Source organism: Oreochromis niloticus, linkage group LG12 (assembly GCF_001858045.2).
Source record: "Oreochromis niloticus isolate F11D_XX linkage group LG12, O_niloticus_UMD_NMBU, whole genome shotgun sequence".
In the NCBI taxonomy this organism is placed as follows: domain Eukaryota; kingdom Metazoa; phylum Chordata; class Actinopteri; order Cichliformes; family Cichlidae; genus Oreochromis; species Oreochromis niloticus.
In genome coordinates, this window is record NC_031977.2 from 14045423 (window position 1) to 14071816 (window position 26394).

Below are 26394 nucleotides of genomic sequence, written 5' to 3' on the forward strand. Positions count from 1 at the left end.
ATTCAGCCTCATGCGCGTATGAAAACAACTGTTTGAGCAATCCATTCATGATGTGATCTCAGTCATTTCCAACACAGTGTCAACTGAAGCGCAAAATATAGTGAGCCAAAATCCAAAAATGATGCTAACTTTCTTAACGTCCTTTCTTCTGGATCTGTACATATTTATGTTAGTGAAACGTGCATGCTTATGTTTATGCTTATGGTAAGAAAGTGAGTGCAGCGTGTTATGTTGTCTGGCTGTAGCAGGTTCAAACTACAGCTTCTGCTCAGCTGTATAAATTCTCATTATATACTCACAGAGAGAGCCAGCAGGCACGCAATCAGAACCCAGAAACTACGTTAATTAAAGTGCAGTTGCTAATTAATATTATTGATCACACCTGCACCAGCACCAAAAACATGTCTGAGCAGTATCCACCGATGCCTTTCTACAAATAAAGCTGCATATTGGGTGTTTATACTTCACTTCCACCGTCATCGATGTACTTTAAGCCTGCACTTTAAAGATTGCCGCAGCCACTTTTTTAATGTGCATATGTTTGGTGGCATCATCCTACGGTGGCCCTGAGAGGCAAAGCACGTACAAACTCCAAAGCACATGCAAACTCCAAAACACATGCAAAATCCAAAACACTTGCAAAATCCAAAACACTTGCAAACTCCAAAACACTTGCAAAATCCAAAACACTTGCAAACTCCAAAACACATGCAAACTCCAAAACACTTGCAAAATCCAAAACACTTGCAAAATCCAAAACACTTGCAAACTCCAAAACACATGCAAACTCCAAATCACAACGGAAGTGCTCCAGGACGCTAGGGGCAGTGTTGAGCTCAATTTGCAAAATAAACGGCAAGTTTGTCTGTATGGGACGGTCTAGTCTCCGTCGCGCTTCCCAGGTTGCCTAGCAACCATGATACTAACCGCTGGAAACGTGTCATACAACTTTGTTTGACAGAAATGAAGGAGAACATATTTTGTTCATTTGTTTGTTTGTTTCTACAAGAGCTTTGTGTGATTTGATAAGTATCTGAGGCTGAGACCACAGGACAGTAAAACATGATTTTTGGGCTTCATTTCTGTAATGAACAGTCATTTAAGATTAGTTAGTAAATAACAATTAGCTAATGTTGTTCGTGAGACTAAAGTCATATCACTTTGGTAATGTAAATATAATATGGCCAATATTATAGTTATTATATTAATCATTATTAGCTATTACAGCAGTGAACATGAACTCTGTGTCAAATACTGAGCCTCAGTACAGATTCAAGTTGCAGTTATCTATGTCTTATCACCTTAAATCTTCACTCAAAGAGAAGTATCTTTGACAGTGCATATATAGGTGTATCATATATAAGAGACAAATGTTGTTCCTTCAGTATGTTGGCATTGCTAAATTTGGCTCATTGCTTACATATATTTATAAAAAGAAAATGTACAAACTGTGATAACTGTTTCTGATAAAATGAAGAGTAGACTGATATATTAAATATTCCTTTATTGGGTGAGAAAATCAGAGCATGTCATAACTGCTTTAAGTCATACAGAATAGATATCAGAGCCTTAAACAGGCTGACTTCTGCTAAATGGGTCAAACTGGGCAGAAAGTATACAAACACATAACATCCTTATAGAATATGATGTAACACTATAGATCAACTTACCTCAGAATATATAAACAGTTACAGCAATATGATGCAACAAACACAGCAGTGCTACTAATCCAAAATACTCAAAGCTTCATAGAACTGAAACAAACATTTATTTTTAGCTCCATTCTGCTGCTGATACATACTTTAGGTTTCTGAATATTAAACTTGTTGCTGCCTTTCATAGTGTGTAACTTGAAGGCCCTGAGTACTTTCTCCCACACTGAAAACACTGGAATGATAACATTATTTGAACATTACCTAATAAGACTGATTCAGGACAGACAATTAGTTATGTTAAACTTTCTTAGCAGTCCTTCACAAACAGGGAACAGTCTGTCTATTCTCTCCATCTGTCAGCTGCTGCTGGCTCTTCCTCCTCCTCTTCCTCACACACTGCTGAGTTTGTCCTGGTGGATCATCAGGGGTGCAAAGCCTCACAGATGATGTGCAGCAGTGGGTCCCTCAGTCTGTCCTCACTCTGGACACTTGCAGTTGTCACACATGGAAATCAAATGTGTGATAAGCTGCAGGATTCAAACACAAGTGTAACTTATAAATACATGTTCATACTTTTATTCCACAATCAGAGAGAAAGAAACAGAGAGAGAGTGCAGGACAGAGAGACAGGTGACAGTCTCAGGTGTACACACTGCTACAAAACAGCACAAGAGAAGGAGGATTTAGTGTTTGTGTTATTACGAGTGCTAAACAAGAAGAGTTCCAGATGGTACAGTGGACACATGTGTGACTCCTGTGATTAAAGCATCTTTCTTTCAGCTTAACGAGTGAACCGTCAGCTCGTTCAAACACACGTTAAAGTCCGTTTGGCTCGACACCACCGAACAGAGGCAGCAATATAACATAGCTAACATTAACAGTGCAGTGAATCCTGCTTGTGCCGTCATATTCAGGACTGCAAACCGAGCAGCATCACTGACTTTCAGCTTGTTGTGTTTGTGGATATATGACTGACTTTAATTATCCATAAAATCATCACATTCTCTGTAAGATTAAAGTCAACTATTGAACGGCATATATTTTGAAGTAAAGGCTTTAAAACCAAGTTAGTACAAACATCGCTAATGTCACTTAACTTTGCTGACATGTGGCCAACAGTAATGTTTTAATGTTCTTCATTATAAAAACATTTGCGCATAAATAAGTGACATAATATTCAGTACTTACTTCTGAAAGTTTACTCTTTGGCGGCTCCGCTTCCGCCGTTTTTTTCGGCAAAATTATCCACACCACGGCCGCGCTATGAAATCTGGGATATGTTGGGCCATGAAGGCTACACCGACCCATCCTTAAAATTCAGGGAAATTAAGGACGCATTTGAGGGCCGCATTTCGAGCAGCCTTTGAATTGGGACAGCCTTCGTCGTGTCGCTGTGACATAATCGTCCTTAAAATGTGGCCTTTAAGGCTGCAGACCCTGAATTGGGATAGAGCCCAAATCCGGTCATTGGTACTTCCTGGCTTGTGTAGTTACTAGGTAACAAAAGCTCAACACTGCCCCTAGCGTCCTGGAGCACTTCCGTTGTGTTTTGGAATTTGCAAGTGTTTTGGATTTTGCAAGTGTTTTGGAGTTTGCAAGTGTTTTGGATTTTGCATGTGTTTTGGAGTTTGCAAGTGTTTTGGAGTTTGCAAGTGTTTTGGATTTTGCAAGTGTTTTGGATTTTGCAAGTGTTTTGGAGTTTGCAAGTGTTTTGGAATTTGCAAGTGTTTTGGATTTTGCAAGTGTTTTGGATTTTGCAAGTGTTTTGGAGTTTGCAAGTGTTTTGGAGTTTGCAAGTGTTTTGGATTTTGCAAGTGTTTTGGAGTTTGCAAGTGTTTTGGATTTTGCATGTGTTTTGGAGTTTGCAAGTGTTTTGGAGTTTGCAAGTGTTTTGGAGTTTGCAAGTGTTTTGGATTTTGCATGTGTTTTGGAGTTTGCAAGTGTTTTGGAGTTTGCAAGTGTTTTGGAGTTTGCAAGTGTTTTGGATTTTGCATGTGTTTTGGAGTTTGCATGTGCTTTGGAGTTTGTACGTGCTTTGCCTCTCAGGGCCACCGTAATCATCACCATATGTTACATTATGCGTTCATGCTGGATTTGTTGCGAATGGTTCGGTACAAGCTTCTCTCCTCTTTCACAGAAAAAGACTTGATACAGTTGGAGTTGTTACTTCGTATCTAGCCCAGCTTTTCACAGCCACTTTGGACAAATTTCACACCAAATTAGGTTTGGAGCTATCGCTTAAATTTCCCTATGCACAAGTCTGTAGAGATTAAGTGTGCGATACACTGTTTCTCTCAATTTGGGTCTTTCTTTATTGCCATGCGAATGCCCTGCAGTTCACGAAGCCATCTGTGGATCATAGAGACCGTCTGCTCGGTAAAGCTAGAGAAGTCCCACATCTCTTTTAAAGGTCCACGGGGATGTTTTTTTTCTCAGGTTTCCAATATCTGTGTGATGTCTGTTTGAGCGTAGCTTCTGTGTATTTTAATATGTGAACCGTGTGAGAATTTATGAGGAGTCTCCTTTTGAGGATATGGCAATTTGAGATGGGATGGTAGTGTCAAAGCCTCTCAGCTTGTACCGTCACTATCATGCTTTGGTTGTAATGAGCCTCATCTCATGCCACAGTGGGACCATACTGTCTGTAAAACAGATATTACCCCCCTCCCTTGATCACCCTTGCCCCCGGAGCATGACATCAAAAGCTCCCAGAGCTCATTTGTCTCTTTTTCTTATAGGTCTTTAGCTGCTCTGATGGGACACATTGGTGCTTACTATGTGTTTCTGGAGATTTATTTGATGTTAAGAAATAGAAAAAAAGGAAAAGAAAGTTACACCAAACATCAGATAGCTTTTTAAATGGAAACCTGGCAGCTTTGGTCACAGCAGGAAGCTGTTTTAGTGCAAAAGACCTACTACATTTTTCCATGAGTCACTCTGTCATCTGTATATAGTCTGTATATATCCCAGCTTCTAGCAAATCATTTTATCACACGAAACTGGTACATAATGATGTTACTGAGATTGTAAGTTAAGATTTGATTTCCTATTTTTTTTTCCGAATTTTTAAGCGTTGATGCAAAAGCAAACACAAGTCGATCACTAAGCCTCGGTTGGTGCAACCGAACTTACATCACTGTAAAAATGTCCTGCTTGCATCCAATATTCATGCCAACAAATCAAGTTCTTCACGTGTTTGTAAGAGAAACAGATGCAGATTTTGACGTTCCCAACTCTATGCTCCATGTTTTAATTTGTCTCGTTCAGCTTCTACCATCCTAACCGTGTAGTTCGAAGTCCTCGCTTGAAACCTCGCTGTTTTATTCTTTTCATTTAATGGTTCGTGCTGTGTCATTCTCTCTCTCTGCACTCATACTAGTTGACTCTATTTCAAAATGATTTATAAAAAAAGTTGCATCTGGTAATTCTCTACAGCTATTCCTGCTGCTATTTCCCGCCAGGCTTTTTTTTTAATTGTTATTTTGCTGCTGGTCTCTCAGGGTCTGCCTGTGCCCAACACTGCTTTTGCATAGAAATCACCCAACAAATAACCTGCATGATAATCTGCCGGATAAGATATGTGATCACGGCTGGCTCCAGCATCCAGGCCTCCGGGCCTTCAGTCAGCAGTCTGGTCACTGGGGAGGCGACGTGTGCGAGGAATCTGAATCAAGGCAGGAGGTGTATGCTAGGCAATTAAAAAAATCCTCTCATGTTGTCTCCTGTGGTTGCTTGGCAAGAATTTTGCATTCGCTGTTTCATTTATGGGCCTATGAGTCCTTCAATGTGATAGCCAAGAGTTTAGAATTAAGAGGCTGCATGAATGTGGATAATCGCCTCAGAACTAAAAGGGTGGGGCTAGCTGCTTAGCATTGCTAACTCTGGTAGATTTACAAAAGTTTTTTATGGAAGCTTGTTTCCACCAAAAAACCCCAAAACAAAACAAAATAAAAGACATTCATAGGTGAAATTTCATGGAAATAAGTAAAATTTCAAGAAACTAACTCTCTGTGAAGCTTACTTACCGGGAAGCGTAAGGCATCAGTTGGGGGTGGAGTTTTGCTGTCATCCTGCTCATTCAGTGGACACTCTGCCTAACTCTAGAACAGGGCAACATAGGATTTTGAAATTCATACCATAGGTGCATCTACTAAAAACCTCTGACATGTTCCAATCTCAGTGACCTTGAACTCAAGGTCAAGGTCAGAGGTCAACTTTTCTATAAAACCAAATTATTTCCTAAATTTTTTTTGCTTTTTTAGTAAAATTTTATGATGAAAGTTACAAGTTCCACTTTTAGGTTAAGGTTTAATCACTTGCACTGAAAGTGCCCGATTTCTTTTTATATGTTCACATTTTCCTTTTTTAAATTTAAAAAGTATCTTCATAAGAGGTTACGGAGTTTAACCATACAAATAGTTTTTGAGACCACTGTTACTAACAGCTTCACTGCTTCATTAAATTCTTTTGGAAAAGAATAAATGTTCACCAAATAGCTCCACATCACAGTTGTGTTAGCCGGGCAGTATTTCAGGCTTATTTTTTTTTTTTAATGCTTCATCTTCTGCTTGTGTTGGATTCTCATTAAAATTAAGTCAAGCATAATAATGCTTCTGAGGCAGAGGTCATAAAAGAGGGAAAGGTTTCACAGTTGCTATGGAAACAGTGTGTTTCGATTACTTTCCCCCCCCTTTTTTAAGGCCTTGCTTTAGAACAAAAGTCTCTGTCTCACAAACTTCTTTGTGTTTTCTGCTCCATTGCACAGACACTCAAAATATTAAAAATAAGATCAGACGTCAGATTAGTGCTGTTTGCCACTTCAAGCTATTTTTACAGTTAAAGACAGACACTTAACGATTAAATGCAAATTGCTGTCTTTTTTGCATTGATTGGATACACGTTCAGTTTTATACTGGTAGCTGTTTGGATCCAAAACTCAATGAGAGAGTGAAAGCTTTGATTACCTTCTTAAACATTTCAAGTTTTGAGTGATTATGTGATTTTTTTTTGCAAATGTTTTGCTAAAGGTGGTCAGTCTTCCTCCTGCTTCGCATAAAACGTCTCATTTTTACCTACATTTGCATCCTAGGCACAGTTTTCTGGTATTGATTCTAATATCGCTGGGAGGCACTTACTGATTTTTTTAGGGGATGATCTGTTTCTTTATTTTATATTCATAAATAAGATGCACTTTTTATTTTGTCTTGGCTCTCCTGGGCTCACTTTAAGTGTCGCCATGTTTTTGAGAGTCCTAATCTTCTTTGTACTAATGTAGCAAAGAAGATTCAGCCTTCAGGTTATGATGCTGTGTGAGTGACGCAAAGACATCACGATGAAGAGAAGAGCTACATAGCTCTCTTTGCTGACTGAATACACTGTCTGGTTATATTAAGTTATAAATGATGCAAACCATCTCATTTGGCTGCTTGTGAATCTGAGATGTGCCTTATCTTGCAACTTTATTTTGTGCTTTCATGGTTTGTGTTTTGAAGTTCTCTCAGTGTAGCTGTTCAATAAGGGCAAGTGATTAACAAAATGTGACACTCGTGCAAAATCAGTTGAGCAAATATTCTAGTGCTGTGGTGATACTAGTGCCCCCTTGTGGCTCCTACAGTGAAAGAAAGAAATTAAGAGACCACTCAGCAGACAATTATTTGACATTTATTTTCCTAACTACTTTGAAATTGTGTGAGATATTGGCTTTATTTGATTGGAAGGCTAACAATAGCTAATTCACTGACATGCGTGGGCGATGTGGTGGGTTACCACTGCAAGGTAGTGCTAAGATGTGTGAAGAAGGATGATTTGTGCAGATGGTCTGGTAATGGCAATTGCATTTGCACCCTGTTGTTGTCTCAGCAACACTTTTTGTTGCTTCTGGTCTCTTAACAAGCTTCTTGTTTTTCGAAGCTTCTGACCTTTCCATTTTCAATGCTAACCCGAGCTAGCAGCATTCTTAATTTCATTCCAGAAAACAGGTTTTAATAAATTACTATTCATGTCATGCATAATGTATAGTACCCTTGGTCTATATTGGCAGATACCCAGTATTTTTTAAATTCTTTTCATAGAAGTGCTTTCATTCTAGCACAGTAAGGTGAGAACCACGGCTTCTTTGTAAACCACTGGCCTATTGTAGTACAACTCATGTTAATTAAATAGAAATTACACAGCAAAGGGAAGGGGGAAATGAGGCGGCCATCTGGAGAAAGGCTAGTGGGTGGCAGATGGACAGAGACAGATGTGGGAAATGTGAAAACATCAATCCCCACACCATTCTTAAACTGGCATAGTCTGGCAACAAGTTGCTGACTGGGAATTATCTGTCAAGCAGCCCTGGTTTGTACACAAAATTCAAACAGAGGTAAAACGTCCTCTTGTTGATCAAGGAATCATTCATTTTAAAAACAATGACAAGAACAACAACCTGTTCTTGTAATGCAATAATAGATTTAAATTAAGTAGTCCATCACGTTCATAAGCACCTCTTACTGAGTCTGTGCTGTTCTTGCTACCTCTGAAGCGGTACTTTCCCTTCAAAACCCCGTTCTCTTGTTTGTTTGGGTTTTTTTCTTTAGATATTATTATTTGTATTTCTTTAAAAAACTCACGGGTCTCACATGTTAAGACTTTGAAATGGGCAAACTTAAACTGAAAGATCAGATTCTTTTTCAAGCTAATTTACGCTCTTTAGACCTAGAACAGGACGTAAACACGATAAAGGACCTACTCATTCCTGTCCTCATGATCACCTGCCTAAATAAATAAATAAATAAATAAATAAATGAATAAATGGACAGGATGTGATGGCACCCTGTGGTGAGATTGCACCAGCTCTCACTGCACCATAAGATGACCTTGTGAAGATCTACGTAGCTCAGACACAGGCTATATAATGCCAGAACTGGGGAAAGAAAGGTCATGAGGAGACCAGCCCACCAAGAAAATGACGTGCTTATCTTTTAAAGTTTTATTTTAGAGTCTATCTAAATTGAAAATCTGAAACAACTGAGTAATTGGTCTATTTTGGTAAGTGTCATAGCATGTTTGAGACCTTCGTTTCACTTTCTGTTAGCGGCAGTCATGAATCAGAAGAATCCCGAGGCTGGGCTGCTGGCATGCCAGCGCAGCTAAGTCCTCAACGTTTTAATCTGCTTAACACACGTTTCAGTGGCAGACCAGTAGTACAAATAAGCTGGTTATTTGACGGCAGGGAAGGTGTGTATGTGTGTGTGTGTGTGTGGAGGGTGTTGACTGACATCCATAGCAACAGTAGCATGGAAACAGCCTAAAGTATCATGTGGAGTTTGTTTAAGAAGTGAACACTGTGGGAGGTGTCAGATAGTGGGAGAACGTGCTGCGGAGACAAAGCATCTTTTGGGAGGATAAAAGCAGTTATTTGTACGTGATTGTGTTCGTGTGTGTATGTGAGACAGAGGAGGAGAGGGAGTTTGTGACACAGATGGAGCTTTAGGTGCCAGAGGATTGAGTAGGCAGGGTAAATTTGAAACATCTCAAAGTGTTTGGTGTTACAAGTAAAAGTTGAACATTTAACGACTTTTTTATTTTGTTTTATTTTCTTTAACTGCCTCTGTGCCTCTGACAGCTGTGGCAGTGTTTTCAGCTTGTTTACTGTGAGTATGTCTGCATGCTGGTGTGTCGTACTTTTGTGGATATGATTCCTCCTTAATGTCCAGAGAAAATATATAAATATCTGAGTTCAAGATCTAAATTAATGTGGAAATGACCATAACTCTAATTACAATGTGGAGCGGGATATGAAACCTGATTTAAAAAATAAATAGATAAAAGTTGTTTACTTTTAGCATCATATATGCCTCAATCCTGAGCGTAGAGACTGTGCAATTCTCATGGCACCAGAACACAGTTTATGAAAACAGTGAGCCAGTACCTGCACGTTCACTGAAATAACAAGTCAGGGTTTGCTTATGTTTCCCAGAGGTGGGAGTCTCGCCGTGTTGCAGGCTTCTTGAAGATGACTTTTTCTGTTAATAAGATGGATGTGGCTCTGATACTGAAAAAACCCCTTACACCTGCAGTTTTTCAACTGCCAACAGGGGGCGACTCTTCTATTTGAAGTCCCGCTGTGGAGAAATGCATTAAAAAACTAATTTCTAGATTTCCAAGCCAAAACATTGCTCCAGGTGAACATTATTACTCTGTTCCAGTCACAAAGACGGTCATGTAGGATGGATTTTAGGGTAGCCTTAGCTTGTGATTGACATGTCACAAACCAGCGTTTGTTCTTCGATTTTGCAGTCAGACCCCTCTTCCTTCACTCCTCGCCCCTCATGTGCTATTTCAAAACAGGAACATGGTGATGTCAAAAACTCTCATCTCAAGGCTTCATCACAAAACTAACACGTTGTTAACAAACATCATGGCTACATCCATCTTTTAAATGGTGATAGCACAATATTCTGCAGAAATACTTTCACTGCCATTATTGAACTGCATAACCGAGCAACAGAATGAGATATTTCTGTATACTGCAACGTCACCAGTCGGGAGAGGCAAGTGCACGTCTGTAATTTGGTTGCTGTCACACACATTTTGGAGGTGTGGTGAGATCCTTTTGTTGGAGTGTGTCTCTGGAGATCTTCTCCCTGGAAACCATTCAGAAGGATGATGTGAATGGTGAACTTTTCGGGCCAGGGAATTGAAAGGGCAAAAATGAACTGCTGCCATGAAAAGAAAAAGAGAGGGAAAAGAAAAGCAAGATGACAGGGTATGATAAGGTTGCATGGCATACTATTGTTGCTGTGTCAGTGATTCTTCAACTCTCCTTGATGAGGCAATGACCGCGGTGGGCACGACGCGCATTATCTGCATATTTGGAGAGATTATATGTGTGGAAGCTGCCTGATTGAAGGCGTATCCTGACCTCAAAAACTCTCATTTCGATTGCTGCAGTTTGACTCGAGTTGAGTCTTTGTTATGCAGCCCGCCGAGGTCCTCTGAACTATAAGTGAGTTTGCCTGCACTGTCTGCTTTTGTCTAGATAAATTGCTATAAATAGAAAACAGGAGCTGACAGATTTTTTTTTTTTGTAGATAAAATACCACATCATACACCACCGAGAGCTTCTCATTTATCGCAGTCTTCTAAATGCCATGCAGACAAGAACGCATGCATGGGTGACAAGGAAAATATGTGATCAGAAGTCATCAAAATTGTAGCTTTAATAGGGCTTTTATTTATCGCTTCTTCTTCCTCACTGATCTACACATCAACTCCTCACCGCTCCTTTCTCTCCATTTGATTTTACAGAGACGTGGAGGTGTTATGGCACTTCAGTAATACTTTCTGCAAAGCTTTTGGATCATCGTTGACATTTACTGTGAAAGAGCACTGCGAATTAGATTGGGGAGATCGTTTTCAGGTTACTTTGTCTATACTTTGTGCAGCTTGCCTTTCAGGCTTGTGCAGTAGAGTGGCAGAAATTCAGAAGTGAAATAACTGGCGCATGCACAGCTTCACGCTAAAGCAGAAAGAAATGAAGCAAAAGAAAAAGGAAAAAAATGTTAAAAACATTAAAAAGACACGCAACCTCAAAATTACTGAAATAATTAATCAGATACACTTGTGATTGTTATTATTAGTGCAGGATAAAGGCATGCTTAAACACAAGGCATTTTGACTTGCCAAAGCAATATATAGCCTCTTAAAAATGAACATGCTTTGAGTCGCTCCCCTTATGGATTTGTCAGATTACTGGCATGGGTCCTGATCAAAGCTTTTTTAAACCCGCCTCTAAGCAGCCTCGCTCTGAATTCCTTCCGCTAATTTATCCTCGCTGAGACAGAGGAGGAGAGGAACAGAAGTGGAGCGAGAGAGGCAGACAGAAGTGTTTCAGAGATGCTCAGTCATGCCTCGGCAAAAACAGCTTCCATTAGCGCCCAGCTCATATTAGATTAGAGTTTTTCTGAATGCTGAAAGAAATTATGAGTCTTAATTTTTCATTTCCTTTCCTCCTTTTAGAGAAATCATTAGTGTTTTTTTTTTTTCCTGGGTTCTGGGCCCATGTATTGATTTGATGAACAGGGCCTGACAGACAGTGAAATCTCTGCTGGCCTCTTGGTCTTATTTTTTTTTTTTTTTTTTTTTTGCATATTTGTCACATTTGCATGTTTTAGATCATCAAATTTCAATATCTGATAAAGATAATATTAATGTGATTGGCCAGTCACATTATGTGGTCATACTATAAATAGTAGCTGGTATCTGGGTTTGATCAGTTTGATCGGGCAATGCCGTTTCTAAGAAAAAACAAAACAAAGCAGCCAATCGGAAGCTTCTGCTGCTACAACCTGTAATCACACCTGTTTACCACCGATGGAAATAACTGAACTTACAGACCAAAATAATGACATACCAGTAATCCGTAGAGGGAAGGCTTCTGAGGAAATTATCCAGAGGCAATCTCTACAAAAGCACGAGTCAATCAGTCAGCAACAATGCAGCCAATTCAGACCCAGGCAACAGGACATGACTCCTACCTGTAATAGCTATGGAAGTCAGGTGAGGGATACTAAGATAGCAGCTAGTATTTATAATATGACTATACAATCCGATTGGCCATCAACCAGCAATTAGCAATGCAACATTAAATCAAATATTCATTCTGCTACACCTGGAAGAGTGGTGAACTTTCCCAGGAGTGGCCGGCCTACCAAAATTACTCAAAGAGCGCATTGGCAACTCATCTAGGAGGTCACAAAAGAATCCAGAACAACATGTACAGAACTGCAGGCCTCACTTGCCTCAGTTAAGGTCAAAGTTCATGATTCAATAAACAGAAAAAGTGACTGGGCAAAAAAAAAGGTGAAATCCACCGCTGACCAAAAAGAACACAAAGGTTCGCCTCATGTCCCCCCCCCAAAAATACCAATTTTGCGTGTACTTGGGTTATTTTTGTCTAATATTAAAATTTGTTTGAAGCCTGTAAGTGCGACAAAATATGCAGAAAAATACAAAATCAGGATCGATCAAACACTTTTTCACAGCACTGCACGTTTTAGCCCTGAATGTCAGTATTCAAGGTTTCTCCCAGAAGTTGAAGGTAGAAGTGATACCCCTCTGGCAAATACATAAACCCAAACAAATAAAAAGCACTTGATAAAACTGGTAAAATGCAACCTTTAAACCAACCTTAGCCATTTTTAGGTTAAAATGTGAGTGTAGGTGTTGATTATCAGACCAACTTGAGGCTGGTCTTTGAGCAGCATTGCAGCTTTGAGTTTGAGTCTGTTTGGTAGAGCTGGTTTATGTGACTTTGTTCTATTTCTGGACATTTCAAAGAGTTTTTCTGATTAATTTCCCAGTAAATGTACAGTGGGATCAATCAGTCATCACTGCCTGTTGTGGGTCACACATCTCATCTTGTTATCAGTGTAGAAAGTAGCTAACTGTTTAAACATTCTCCCTATTTAAACTTATCCGTGTGATGTTTGCCTCGGCTGATTATCCCTGATGCTTAGGATTATATTTAATGGAAGTATAATAATTTCTCATGACATTTGCTGGAATATTACCTCCATAATATGCTCCAGGAAGCGTCAGAGTTTAATTGGTTTGCTGACATCGATAAAGTTAAATAGCAAGTATTCAGGCTACGTAAAGCATCCAATAAAACGGTTGCCAAATCTAGAATTAGGAAAACATATAATAGGGAGCTCTGTCTTTTTTTATGTAAATGTGGATGTATTTTTTTATGTAAATTTTGTCATCTTTGATTTAGGATCTGTTGATCTGAAACCCGTGTTGCACCCTCGCTTTGAACTGTGGCTTTGAAGCTATTCCGTCTGATGCCGTGAGTCTGGGCTTTGAGGTTGAGTGTATCCTCCAATGTATCTCCTGGTTTAGCGGTGCTTGTGGCAATAATGATTGCCATAAAAGCCATTACCAGGGGCCCCGGGCCCACTGGGCTGCAGGTCTAGCTTTATTACTCTGACCCATAGGATGGTAATTACGCTATGTCTATGTTGCTACGGCAACGTGGAGGTTCTCCACAGCTAATGCAAAATTTATGTCAGGGGAGTGTGGCATTTTGTTTTTATACACATTGTTGCAGGCAAGCGTTGAGTATTGTGTGTGTGCATGTGTGTCATTTCTGAGAGCTCATTTCACAGACAGAGGCAAAATGCAGGAAGTTGACCCATTATTTGTAGTGTCCATTATTTCACCTCACTGGTTCCAGCCACACAGCTGGGCACTAATGCCTGATTTTAGGATGGGCTGGAAACATTTCAAACAACAAACCACATCAGATGCTCTCAGATTCCTGAACTAAACTGATCCGAGCACCCCGTACAGTGGGTTTTGGATTAGTTTCGTAAACTTCTGTGATATACTGAATAAAATTACAATATCTGTTACATACAGCTCTGAAAATCTTTTAGGCTGTAAAAGTTTCGCTAAAAGTTTCTCAACTTGATCCTGGATTGAATTAACGAATCCAAAGTCTAGTAAAGCCACAGAGAGTGCTGCAGAATGAGGCTTCAGGTTTAAGACGGCAGACTATTCCACAGCACTGGGGTGCAATGAGTGACTGTTCATTATAGTGGCTCCTGACACTGAGCCGTGTCTGCATTGCTCTGTTGACTCAGAAGATTAGATCGGCAAGCACTAAGGCTAATCTGGCATTTATAGATTTCTCTGAGCCTGCATTCGTGTGTGTGTGTGTGTGTGTGTGTGTGTGCACTAGCTCTCCTTTGAGCACTGAGCTGACGGGGACTTGTGGGCTTCAGGTATTACCAGATGGGCACTGCACCGATCTGTTGTCTCGAGAGAGTGTGTCACTTTAAAGAGAGAGAGGGAACACCAGATCACCTATGATACAAACAGATGTTGCAGATGGATCCTCTTCTCTCAGGTTCTCAAGTGCACCAAGCGACCTTCTATTTTATTACCTGCTGTTTTCTGTTCATGATGTGACTGTGGCAAAAAGACTGGAGACTTTATGTTTTTGGGTTGCCTGTATGTCCCATTTGTGTGACTGATATGTCTTATCACTGGGAGGGAGTTTCTTCAGATTTGGTGCAAGTGTTCACTCGGGCTCAAGGAGGAACTGAATACATGGTGGCTCAGAAAAAGACATTTTTGGCCATTACTCATTGAGAATGACATAAATTCACATTTATTAGGTGTCATAAAAACAAGAAAACACAAATATTTTAGAAATCTGTTAAGAACTTGTTCAAAAGTAAAAATTATATTAATATTTTTTAGGTAAGTAACAAACAGAATTCATATTTTTATACCCAAATATGATCCGGCACATTGGAAGTCAGAAATCAATCAAACATTACATCAATAAAATTCATTTTTTCTGTCCAGTAATGCAAGTATTTGGCATCTAAATCAATGTTCTTCAATTTTTAGCATTAAAAATATCATTTCGGTTCAAGAGGTTGCACATATATGGTATATTAACCATTACAGAAACATAAAAAAATATTTTTGTAATTAACAATAGTTTTAATTTAGAGCAGCTGTGGCATAAAACTTATAGTCTGTGCTGGGCTAATAAATTTGGTAAGCACTGAAAATTTCTAACTCTGGTGTTGTCACAGGATTCAGTGGCGTGAATTTATGTTTGAGTTTATAATTCTTTTTAGATGAAGTAGCCCAGCAGGTCACAGGTGACTCTGACGTTGCATGTCTGTCATTGTAAAGTTTCCACCATTGCTCACCAATTCCAGCAACTTCACTCAACTCAATTTTTTGTTTAAATACTTTAGCTTTTTCTGTACTGCATGAGGAAAACCTGTGATACAGCTGCGGTTTGCAGTTTCTCTACATTCAGTAAGAAGTTGGAAGCCCTGCCAATTTAAACTAGGAGTGACAATCTGCTGCACCACCATGAAAAAAAGTCTCAAAAATTCCTTTCACGTACACCAAAATAAGTGGTCACACAATATTTCCACCCATTATATTTAATTATATTACGCCTTTAAATGCTATTTCTTGTTAGTACCTCTAAAAGAGTTAAAGATAGAGACTATAAAATGAGGTTGTTAAACACCAAATAAAAACACAGGTAATAACCTTCCTAGACTATTTTAACAGATTGAGATGAAAATTTATGATGATAGTTTGAATCCCTTCAGCAGCTTTTATGCATCCATATTATGCAAAAGAGCTCTCTATATATGAAATAAGTGTCTCTCTGCCATGCCCTCTCTGGTTTCTGTCCATTACCCGTTTTATTCGCTCTTTGCTTTTATACTTTTCCTCTCTAATTCGCCCTCAGAGGGGCTGCAGAGAAGTTCTCTCGCCATGTTCTTTGTCACACTTGTCTGCTTCATCGAACGTTAAAAAACTCCCCCCAGATCTACTTTTTAAGAAACTTGAAGCTTAACGCTAGACATTTTTAGATCTGGGCTAGAATTTGATGTTTTTCATTGATTTATCGTGGAGTTTTTTAACAGGTCTTCACCATATGTTCAGTCTTCCTATACTCACTGTCCTCTGTGTAAAACTGACAGTGTGAAATCCCTAAAAACCTCAAACCACAAGGGCACAAACAAAAGCACATTTGGTTTGCTGATGTACTTTCTATATTGAACTAGTGCTGAAAGGAAGATGTTGTATTATTCATAGCGCCATGCTAGATTTTGGTCAAATTGAGCTGTGGTGCATGACGAAAACAGGGAGGATTTCAGATCAGTCCGATGACAATGATGCCTGTGTCCCCGGGTTAATACAACATTTTTGCCAGGCAGATGCTTTTAATATACCAAGCACTGAAAAAAGGGTGAAAGCAACACAGAGGTAATCTGCTCTGCATGTGAATGCCTCAAGCATGTAATGCATCAGATATACAGAACAGTCTTCGACAAAACATTCGGTCACATAGCAAAACATACCACTGGTGTCAAGAGTGAAATGAATAAAGAGTAGCTGTTTATGTACTTGGGTTTGTGAGTACTTTATGGAGTAAGTACTCTGTCATGAATTGGATGTGCGTTACATTATAGTCAGCCAATTAAGAATAATTCATCAGCATCAACAACCTCTGACTATGTATGCATAATATTCACTTATTAGTTGGCATATTGAGGTACTACAGACCCACTCTTTCCCCAAAACCACAGATTTGAGTGCTGCTCTGTGTCAGTGTGAAATTTATGCTACAGCTGGAATGACACATATGCACAAATACAGTTCCTGATGTGCACATACACATTAATTCTTTCATGCAATTTGCATACACATTCTCACTGAACATGCTGCCTGCTTTAATTTAATTGCCATACCTCTTGCGAACTCTTTTTTTAGCCTTTACACACATGAAGTGACTGCTGTGGAATAAGAAATCACCTTAGTTGTGTTTTGGTATATCACAGTTTAAAAGGCTTTTGGGAGGATCGTGTCACCATCTTCCTCGTAGCTTCTAATTAGTGCTTGCGCCGATCATTTAATGAAAGCCAAAGTAATGAAAGACATTGTGTTGTTTTTTATGCACTGGAGATTATAGACAATTTTTCCTCCTCTGTATTTAAAAGTAGTGTAAAGAAATCTGCACTGAGTCTACTGAAAGTGTATGCAGTTTAGCATATATTTGACAATGCCTTGTTTGTATACTGAAGCGATTTCAGCAAACTTTCACAACAACAACTAAAGAAAATATGACTGTCTCATCCAGGGATGCTTCACAGTGAAAACTGTGAAAGTTGGCTGCTACGCAAGAAGAAATTAATCGTGTGCGTTTGGCGTATCGTGCATTTAAAAGCTGCTTTTCTTTTTGACACACTTGATATGACACAATGCAGTGCAGCTACGGTGATATAAATTAAAGAATGCATTTAATGTACTGAGTGTAAGATGCGATATCTCACCCATAAACCTAATGATGCTTGCCTCCATTCTGCGAGCATGTAGTCGTGAGAGATTTTGTCTTTTTACTACATTCTATTATGGGTAATGTCAAATGCCACATAAATTATTTCTACTGCAGAGAAAAGAGGATTGACTCTCACTGTTCCTCTTTTATTAACTCACAGCATGCAGTAATGTGCGCTAAACTAAAAGGCTGAATTTACCTCGAGCAGCGACTGTTTAAGTTCTTTGCACCTCTCAGCTCCATCATTAATTGCTTTATTCCATCTTTTCCCATAGTTTTCTCTTCATTCCCATACAGTTTTCAACAATGGATTTTGTATTGCATCCCTGTCATATCTATTTATCCATTCATCCCCACCTTCATATAAATGTTTCTTTTTCTGCTTTCACAGCTGTCCTATCAGTGTCGCTTCTGTATCTTCTGCTAGACGTTTAGCTCTTAGTCCCAACTCTCCAACTTAGCTGTTACAAGTAATGTAAAGGTTGCTAGTTTGACCACCCACTTCTGCCTTTCTTGCATCCATTTATCCAGTTCAGGGTCACATAATGCAAAAATCACAGCTTAGTGCATTTAGGCATTTAGACATCGTCAAGACGACCTGCTGAAGTTTGTTTTAATGCTTGGTATCAAAAGTGGGAAGACTGTCATTTGAATATGGCAGGATTGTTGGCATCAGACGAGCTGAAAGCATGGATCCATCCCGCCTTCTGTCAATGGTTGTTGATGGTGTAAGGGGGTGGGGGAGATTTTCCTGACACACTTTTTGCCCCTTAGCACCGGTATGCCACAGCTTACCTGAATTTTATTGCTGACCATTTCCTTCCCTTTATGATAAAAGTATATCCATCTTCTGATGACTGCCTCTAGCAGGGTAACACACCATGTCACAAAGCTCAGATCATCTCAAACTGGTTTCTTGAACTTGACAATGAGTGCACTCTACTCAAATGGCCTCCACAGTCAGCAGGTCTCAAACCAATAGAGCACCTTTGGGATGTGGTGGAATGGAAGATTCATGTTTGTGCAAAAGCTTTGTGATGCTGTCATGTCAATATGGAGTAAAATTGATGAGGAATGTTTCCAGCAGCCTGTCAAATATAAGCCACAAAGAATTAAGGCAGGTCAAAAGGCAAAAGAGGCTCCTAAGTGATACTAGCAAGGTGTAACTAATGAAGTAGCCAGTGAGTGTAAATCCCAGCCAAACATTATGGCGTTATTCCATCCTGGAAGAGTCTATGGTACATGAATTGGACCATAGCTTCTGCAATAAGTTAAAAAAGAAAAAGAAAAAACAAGCTTGTTTTCAGTAGCCAGAATGAGCATGCTATTAAACAAGACAGTGAATTTTGGAGGCACCTTGCTAATCAAGCTAGCGTTAGCTGCTAATTTAATTTGTGACTGCACACAATTTAGCTCGTTTTTTTGAGCAAATTTGACTCGTTGTTGCTGTGATAAAAAGAATTTAAAGTTTGATGAGTCATTTTTAGAACAAAAAGCTAAGCTACTTTTGACATTTACCAGTTTTACAACACTTCTGAGGACTCTCCTTAGATAAAGATTCATGTTCAGGTAAATTGGTTTTGGCAGGTGCTGTCCATAGGCTGATGGATCTAAATAATAAACCAGATCTTTGTTGACCTGAAATAACATTATGCTAAGCTGTGATAAGGCGGTTCCTACCTGAACAGTCCCTACAGGTCATTATTTTTAATCAGTGCCATCTTCTCACTCTGTTACCTCTGGCTTATCCGATAATGTTTATCAACAGCCGTTTGGACCTGCCAATAACATTTTAGCAGCACTGCTCGAGGCCTAAATACCAGAGATGAAATATGCAGCGCTGATTTTAGGGGATGTGAAGACAGATATGCAACACATTTTGAGTCAGCTAATATCAGTTTAAGAGGGGTAGTAACCTATTGCATATGTGTTAGAAAACCACCTGCAGTAGAGTGTGAATATTTAAGTGACTGGCTTCCCAGAAAACTGAGAGGCTCATGAGTGATGGTGAGTGGAGAATGGAGAATTTCCCCCAAATGTGCAGAAAAGAACACATTTTGAGAGCAGTGGTGTGAATGTGTGAGCTTGTGTACGTGTGGTTCCATCCCACAGGCTAATAATCATTGCTTCTCTCCAGATGGAGGAGTGTACCCAACTCAGCAGAAGTCTTCCTGCCTCTTCGGGGCAAAGACAGTGGGGGGGTAGTAGACTGTGTGTGTGTGTGTGTGTGTGTGTGTGTGTGTGTGTGTGTGAGTGAGTGTGTTTGAGTGCATATAATGTGAAATACTGAACTGTCATTTACTGAAAATCCTCCAGGGCATGAGCATCACACGGAGAAGAAGGATGGGAAGCCAAATTAGAAAGTGGCTTTGTTAACACATACCTTCAGTTAACAGTGCCTTAGTGTACATATCTTTATTGTGATTCCAGTACTACATATAATTTGTTGCCATCATTGATCCAGAACTGAACTGTGACCCTCATTTTCTGTCCTCATAGAGAAAGAAAGCTGCTGCAACAAGAAGTGAGATCCTGTTTTGCCTCATCTTTGCATAAATACAATCACAGTTATCGTAGTTAGTTAGTTAATATTAGGAGAGGATGCTTCTTCCCAGTATTGTAGTTTGTAACTGTGTTACAGTTCCAGTTCTAAAACCTGGAGGACCAAGTAAAACTGAGACAAACCTTCAGAAGAAAGTAAATTTCCTTAATTTATTCCAGCCTTCATGCTAACCTTTCAGTCTTCTGTTCTGATTTGGCTCAAGCTTTATAGAGTAAAGTTCAATTGTAGATTGAACAAGAGGGACATACAGTAGTTGTACAATCTACAATTTTGTTTGAACTTGATGATGGTGGTATTGTTTATATGCACTCCTCTTCATGCACTCCACCTCGAAGCCTCTCGAGTCTGTGCATCACGGTGCATTGTGATTTCTGAGAGGTTTTTGTTTACTTACTCACCACTGTAGCTCATATGAAAAAGTGGTATGCTTTATTTTCAGGGCTCTACTGCACAGATTGTGTGGTTACTTTTTCTCCTTGCTTGAATATAAATACAGAACTAACAACATACAGCTTTACCTGGAAAAAGTGGATTTTAATACTTTTGCTGCATATAAATTGATCGAGCCACAAAAAAATATTTTACAAGTTGGTAATTGTGTAAATCAGCAACTGCTCTTTGAACATGCCTCGCTTGAACAAGAGATCTCAATGAGCACCTTTACAAAGCACTTTAAAGTAATTATATTGATAATAACATGCAGGAGCTCAAGTGTATTGCCATTAATCCCCTGACTTCGGTTACATAATGTTTTACAGAAAAAAGTACCACTACAAACATTATGCAAAGCTATCTAATCTATCTCATTCACTGAGCAACATTTATAGATATTCACTCCTTTTACAAGCACTTTTTGCACGATACCAGCACAGAGGATTTGTTTTTCCAGTGTGCGAGGGGCAGCTCTGGGCTTTGGCTGAATGACAGGTGGAAATGGGCTTCTCTCCTACTCCTGTCACAGTGCTGACTGGTGATGTCAAAAGGGCTACCTGTGGCAGAGATGTCCCTGAGAATAAATGGGTTACAGAACACCCACTCAGTGCTATTACTACCACTGCTTGTGGGTTGTGATGAAATTATTCAATCAGCAGTGCACTCACATTTACCCATGCTTGCTTATACATAATACCACCTAAAATCACATCTACAAGCACTAAAACGCGATGATTTAGGCCGGCACATTAGTCATGCTGTGTCTACAGAGCAGCATCTGATGACAGCATATTGTGTTATTTCTATATATAAAAAAGAAACCCTGCTGACCTCAGTTTCAACTTCTCTGGAGATAAGTTACCTCATAAAACTCCTATATGAGTTTTATAAATCTGAAAATGTGAGTGATATTTATTGTTTGCCTTCACAATCTGATACAAGCGCTCAGTGCTGAAGGACTTAAGTGATTCACAGTAAATTGCCTTCTTCGTCTTGCCAAGTTAAGTTCCCACTGGGAGAAATGAATCACTGCGAGAGAATTAAATCTCGTCTTGTCTGGTCCTCTCCTGTGCCAGAGCTATAATACCTTTTTAACGTCATGATAATTAGTGTAGCCATGCAGAATTAGAGGATGAAACAAACAAGATGCTCTCTGTTGTGTGTGTTGAACAGCTGCCCTCTTTTGGTAGAACTGCGCACTCTCCCTTTATCTTCAGAAAGATAAGACTCAACTTCCTCCTCCTAGCATCCTTAGATGTTTAGTAATTAAAAAAAAAAGGCAGATAGTCTTGTTTTGTTGCAGTAAAGTAGCAGACATTTTCAGTGGTTCAGCTGAGTTAGGGGAGTACAAGTGATGCGTTTGGATGCTGGGTATGAGATGGGTATTGTGCATTAGAAGGTTGCCATCTAGAGGCAGGATGCAGACAGTGCATGCCTCCTTACTGCCTCACAAGCACAAATGCACACACAGGCGTAAACACACACGTGTGCGGTTGATAGACGGATACCTCAGAGGTCTCGGCAGTCCTTAGGGCAGCCAGTGGTCGGTGACGTGGAGACGCCTAATGTCAGTGCTTAACTGTCAGGATGAAACACCTACTAACCGGGAGCTGGTGACTCAAGAGAATTGTTAGTCATAACTAAATATAAAAGAGCAAGGCATTCTCTACTGTCAGGGATGTATTTAATTCATGCCAGCGACATGCACTTTAAAACAAATTGTGACAGTGTGTCATTTGTGTTTTCTCATATTGTTTGACCTTTAATTTAGGAGAAGAAATGAAAAGCTGTGACTTTTTTTTTCTCTGTTTTGCTTTCAGGGTACCCTCAACAGTATTTCCTGCTTCACTGAATGCTTTACTTTCATGTGAGCCTCCTTTTACCCCTAGGTTCTCCTTTTCAAAAGCTTGAAAGCAAGGCAGACTGCTCCCTCGCCATATATATATATCCTGTGTCCACATTAAAAGATGGCGCTCTTACTTACTTACCCGCACTGTACACATAGATTTGAAAAGTCTCGGCTCATCCGTGCCGCACAGTTACTCTCAGGCATTTTGACGCCGATCAGGTATAGTCATTAATTTGAGACATTTTTAAACAATGGCAACGTGCAGCACATCAAACACGAGGCGTGATGCTATGTCATCAACACCTCTGAAGCCTTTATGCGTTATTTTCCCTCTCACACTTATTCAACCAGTCCAAACCTGTCAATTCGGTCGCAAAGAGAACTGTTAATTTTAGTCATATCTTCTGTTTTGACAAGCTTTTAGGTGTTTGAGCTGCGCGCATCAGCAATTAGCTGGAGACAAGCAGTCCTGATTGTCCAGAAATAGAAGAGATGAGGCAAAAATAGATGTCTCTTTTTATTTATTTATTTATTTATTTATCTTTGTCAGTGTGCTTCACAAAAGCTGCACTTCACTGATAAGATTTGCTATTGTCAGTCTGCTTTAGATTGCTGCAGCTCTGTAGATTAGTGATGTGAACCAGTGGCTCTGACACAGTGCAGCTCTCCCTCTGCCCCGAGACAATGAGAATAATCAATTAGCCTTTAATCAAAGGCGATAAGGATTCTGTAGTAATGACAAATATCGTACATGTGGTGTAAAGTATCCACAGACATTTATGTCAAAGATGCTGAACCAAAAACATGAAGCATCTTAGAGAAGATGGTGTAAAATGCAGATTTTATATTGTAAGTTGTAAACTTGTTTGTACATCAGCGGGGACCATGAGAAGTCTCTGTTGCACTGATCACAGGGATCAGTCATCAGCAGTTTGTAATTAACTTAATGATCTTGTTGAAGATTTCGTTTTTAAGTTCACATCATCCAAAAAAAGAAAAAAAAATCATACTTTCTTCTCATAGACTGAAGATGAATACAATAAACAAATTAGCTTACACTATTAGTATAATTGCAGCATAACATTTATGCCAATACATCAAAATGAAGAAAATGAAATGTATCAAACCCAGAGGGAGGCGTGTTGGGACGCTGCGAGGCGTTAAAAATGAGTTTATGCAACACGACAGTCACATCAGCGTTCCTCTCTTTAACATCGTTTTCAAGCCACTTTAGAGATTTTTGTGCACAAGCATGATGCCTGACATGTGAATTCCTAAGTAGGTCGTACTCCCCTCCACAGCCACAGAGCCAAGTTGCTCAGTGTGCTTCCATCTTCAAGCTCCATCTGAATTCACTCTATAAGGCACAGCTTTGACTTCGCTTCATCCATTTCCCCTTTTACCACCATACGGTTCCCTCTCTTCCCATTTTCTCCATCTTGCTTTCTCTGTGTCTTTCCATCCTTCCTCTTTTTTTATTTCTCTTTTCTTTTTTGTTCACCCCCATGCACAGAACCAACCTCCTTCTCCTGCATGGCACCCCCTCCTATCTCCATAGTTTCAATTTCATCTTGTTCATCAGTTTTATTGGATTTTCATTGGTTTTTCCCTTTGTCTCTCTCCCTCTCTTCCTCTCCCTCTTTCTCCCTGACACTCTCTCTCTTCCATTCTCTCTGTTTTCATCTTGGAGACAGTGGTGTGCATGCAGCCTCAAATCTAAGTCACTGCCTGTCAGGCTGCTCCGTTTATGCGCTCTGCGACTCTCTTTTCCTCTCCTCTCTCCTCAGTGCTGTGCTGCACTGCATTCCTCGTCTCTCCTCTGCCCACATCTCCATCTCTCCTCATTCTCGTTCTCTTTTCCCTCTTCCTCTACCTGCATCTCTCTCACCCTATGCGCTCTTCTCCCTGTTGTGCATTGCTGCGCTCTGCTCCGCTGTTTGGGAAAATACTCTACAGTGTGATTTTTTTCGCGCCAGAGCTGAGTGCACTTCAGCTACTGGTGGAAGAGGAATTAGATGCTCATGGAGCTCCAGGTTTGACTTCCCTTGGATTCCTTGGATCTGTGTGAGCTGGAGAGGCAGAGAGGGCAGGAAGGGAAGGAGAAAGGGGGCAGAAAGCTGCTCAGGTGAGAGCTTCGTGTGCTTGTGGAAGTAAAGGCTTCAAGGTGGTGGTGCTGGTGACGGTGGTTGGGGTTAGTGGCTGATGGTTGTCCGTCAAGGGTCATGCCCTGGGACTTGCGTGCTTTTCGGCAGTTGGAGTTGGAGACCCTCTCCCGTTTTTGTCCCCCTTGTGGGGTAACATTGATCCTGGTGCCGGGAAAAACTGCCGGGCACCAGTGGCTGAACCGTGAAGAGTGGACACCATGAACCAGCTGGATGCACCACGGCCACTGAACTGGACCATCAGAAAACTGTGCCATGCAGCCTTCCTACCATCTGTACGCCTGCTAAAGGTAAAAGAACACAGGAGAGAGGGGAAATGAAATTTAAAAAATAGATGCCTGGAGAGATTTTGTTAAATATGTCATGCAGCCCTCCTGCTATCCTGATGCTTTTCTAAAAGAACATAAGTAGAAAGAGGTGTGAGGGTACAAAATGAATGCTGAAGAAACCGCTGCGCTTTTTGGTGCATACATCAGTGGATGCAATGCAGTCATTAAGAAGTAATAGGGGGGATAATGTTGTTAAAAATGAAGAGAAGTGTGGCAAAGCTGCCGGTGTAACACTCTTAGAGGGAAGCTTAAAGGTTTTGGAAGTAGATGGCTGTGCAAAGTGGATGCGCAAAGAGTGGAGGATAAAAATGGAGATGGGAAAAGCGAGAGCATGATGCTACAGAGGCACGGATGAGAGAGTGGGATAGAGAAATTAAAGAAGTGTGATAAAAGAGAAAATGCAAATAATTTAATTATTTTTTTTGCTGAGAGCCAAAGAAAAGAAAGAAAGCAAGAGAGAGAGAGAAGGAGATGGAAAGACATCAGAGAGGGATCCAGTCTTAAAATAGCAAGAGGGTTACACAGAGGGTGAAGGTGGAAGCATGAAATGTCGACATAAAGTGAGCGAGAAAAGGGGATGTGAGAAGGGAAAAGAAAAGGTAGATGACAAACTGAGGAGGCATGTAGCGAGTTAAGAGAGGATTTGTGGGAATGGGTGAGCGGGAATGTAAAATTGGAGGTGGCAGACATGACTGAGGAGCTTTAGCAAAGAAGTGACAACAGAAGACAGATTTGAAAATGAATTCTGCCATGTACCTCGATGTAAAGAAGTTAGAATTAACCAGGTTTATTTGGTTTTTTGTGAACAAGTGTAAATTCATCTGTGTGTCTGAGCATGTGCCTTTGTGTAAGTGTGAATTGTAGCCTCTGCAAATCTACAGTGCAGTCTTTATAATGCTTGCTTACCGACATTTGTTACCTAAACCTTATTTTTATGCATTTCTGTGCTTTCATAAGCCAGTTACAGGCACTCTGTAAGATGGTCTATTGTCAGAGGTCTTGAATGGCTCTTCTTCAATGTCCTTTGATCTAGCTTTATCAAAGTGTCTCACACAACAGTATTGCTGTGATGTTGAGCCACACAGCCAGCGTCTGGGCTCACACAGAAATTTGTATTTCTATAGCTAAATCACTGTATGTGCATTAGGATGTTTTGTGTGTGTGTGTGTGTGTGTTTTAGCATGTGTTGTGAAACTTTACATGAGAGTTTTTTTTAGGCAATTTTATTTCAAGAGTGAAACGTTTGTGTAAGTGAAAACACTCCGAACATCAGTGAATTCATACACATGATTTTGGTGGAACAATTCTTATTTGTGGAAACACTTGGCGAAGAGATTTTTAGACTCAAGAGTTTCACTTCTGGATTAGAAGAAATAATACTTTACCCACCTAAGCTTTATCTGACTGTAGCAGAGGGTGGAAAGTGAGACTCTTTGAATTCTTGTAAGACTTGTAAGACTCTTGTAACAAATAAGTGATTCCCTGTGTCATCCAATAGCTAATCAGGACGTATTTTTATCTTAAAAAGCACAGACT

The 26394-nt window shown here is 40.0% G+C and overlaps 1 protein-coding gene and 1 long non-coding RNA gene across 9 annotated transcripts in view; one reads left to right on the plus strand and one right to left on the minus strand.

Annotated features, from left to right (window-relative positions):
- Positions 1–2144: 2144 nt before the first annotated feature.
- LOC112841825 (uncharacterized) lies at positions 2145–3161 on the minus strand. Its single transcript, XR_003213214.1, has 2 exons — positions 2844–3161; positions 2145–2182 (listed from the first exon to the last, which is right to left on the minus strand). It is a non-coding gene; the product is annotated as an uncharacterized LOC112841825 (long non-coding RNA).
- Positions 3162–23743: 20582 nt separating this feature from the next.
- trpm3 (transient receptor potential cation channel, subfamily M, member 3) overlaps positions 23744–26394 on the plus strand; it is a 115374-nt gene continuing 112723 nt past the window's right edge. For 3 of the 8 annotated variants that reach the window (XM_025897019.1, XM_025897020.1, XM_019366116.2), the window contains exon 1: positions 23744–24819. In XM_025897019.1, the coding sequence (XP_025752804.1) occupies positions 24730–24819 (90 nt within the window). In that variant the 5' untranslated portion in view covers positions 23744–24729. The remainder of the gene's footprint in view (positions 24820–26394) is intronic. The other 5 variants (XM_025897021.1, XM_019366114.2, XM_019366117.2 and 2 more) reach the window with 2 other exon arrangements.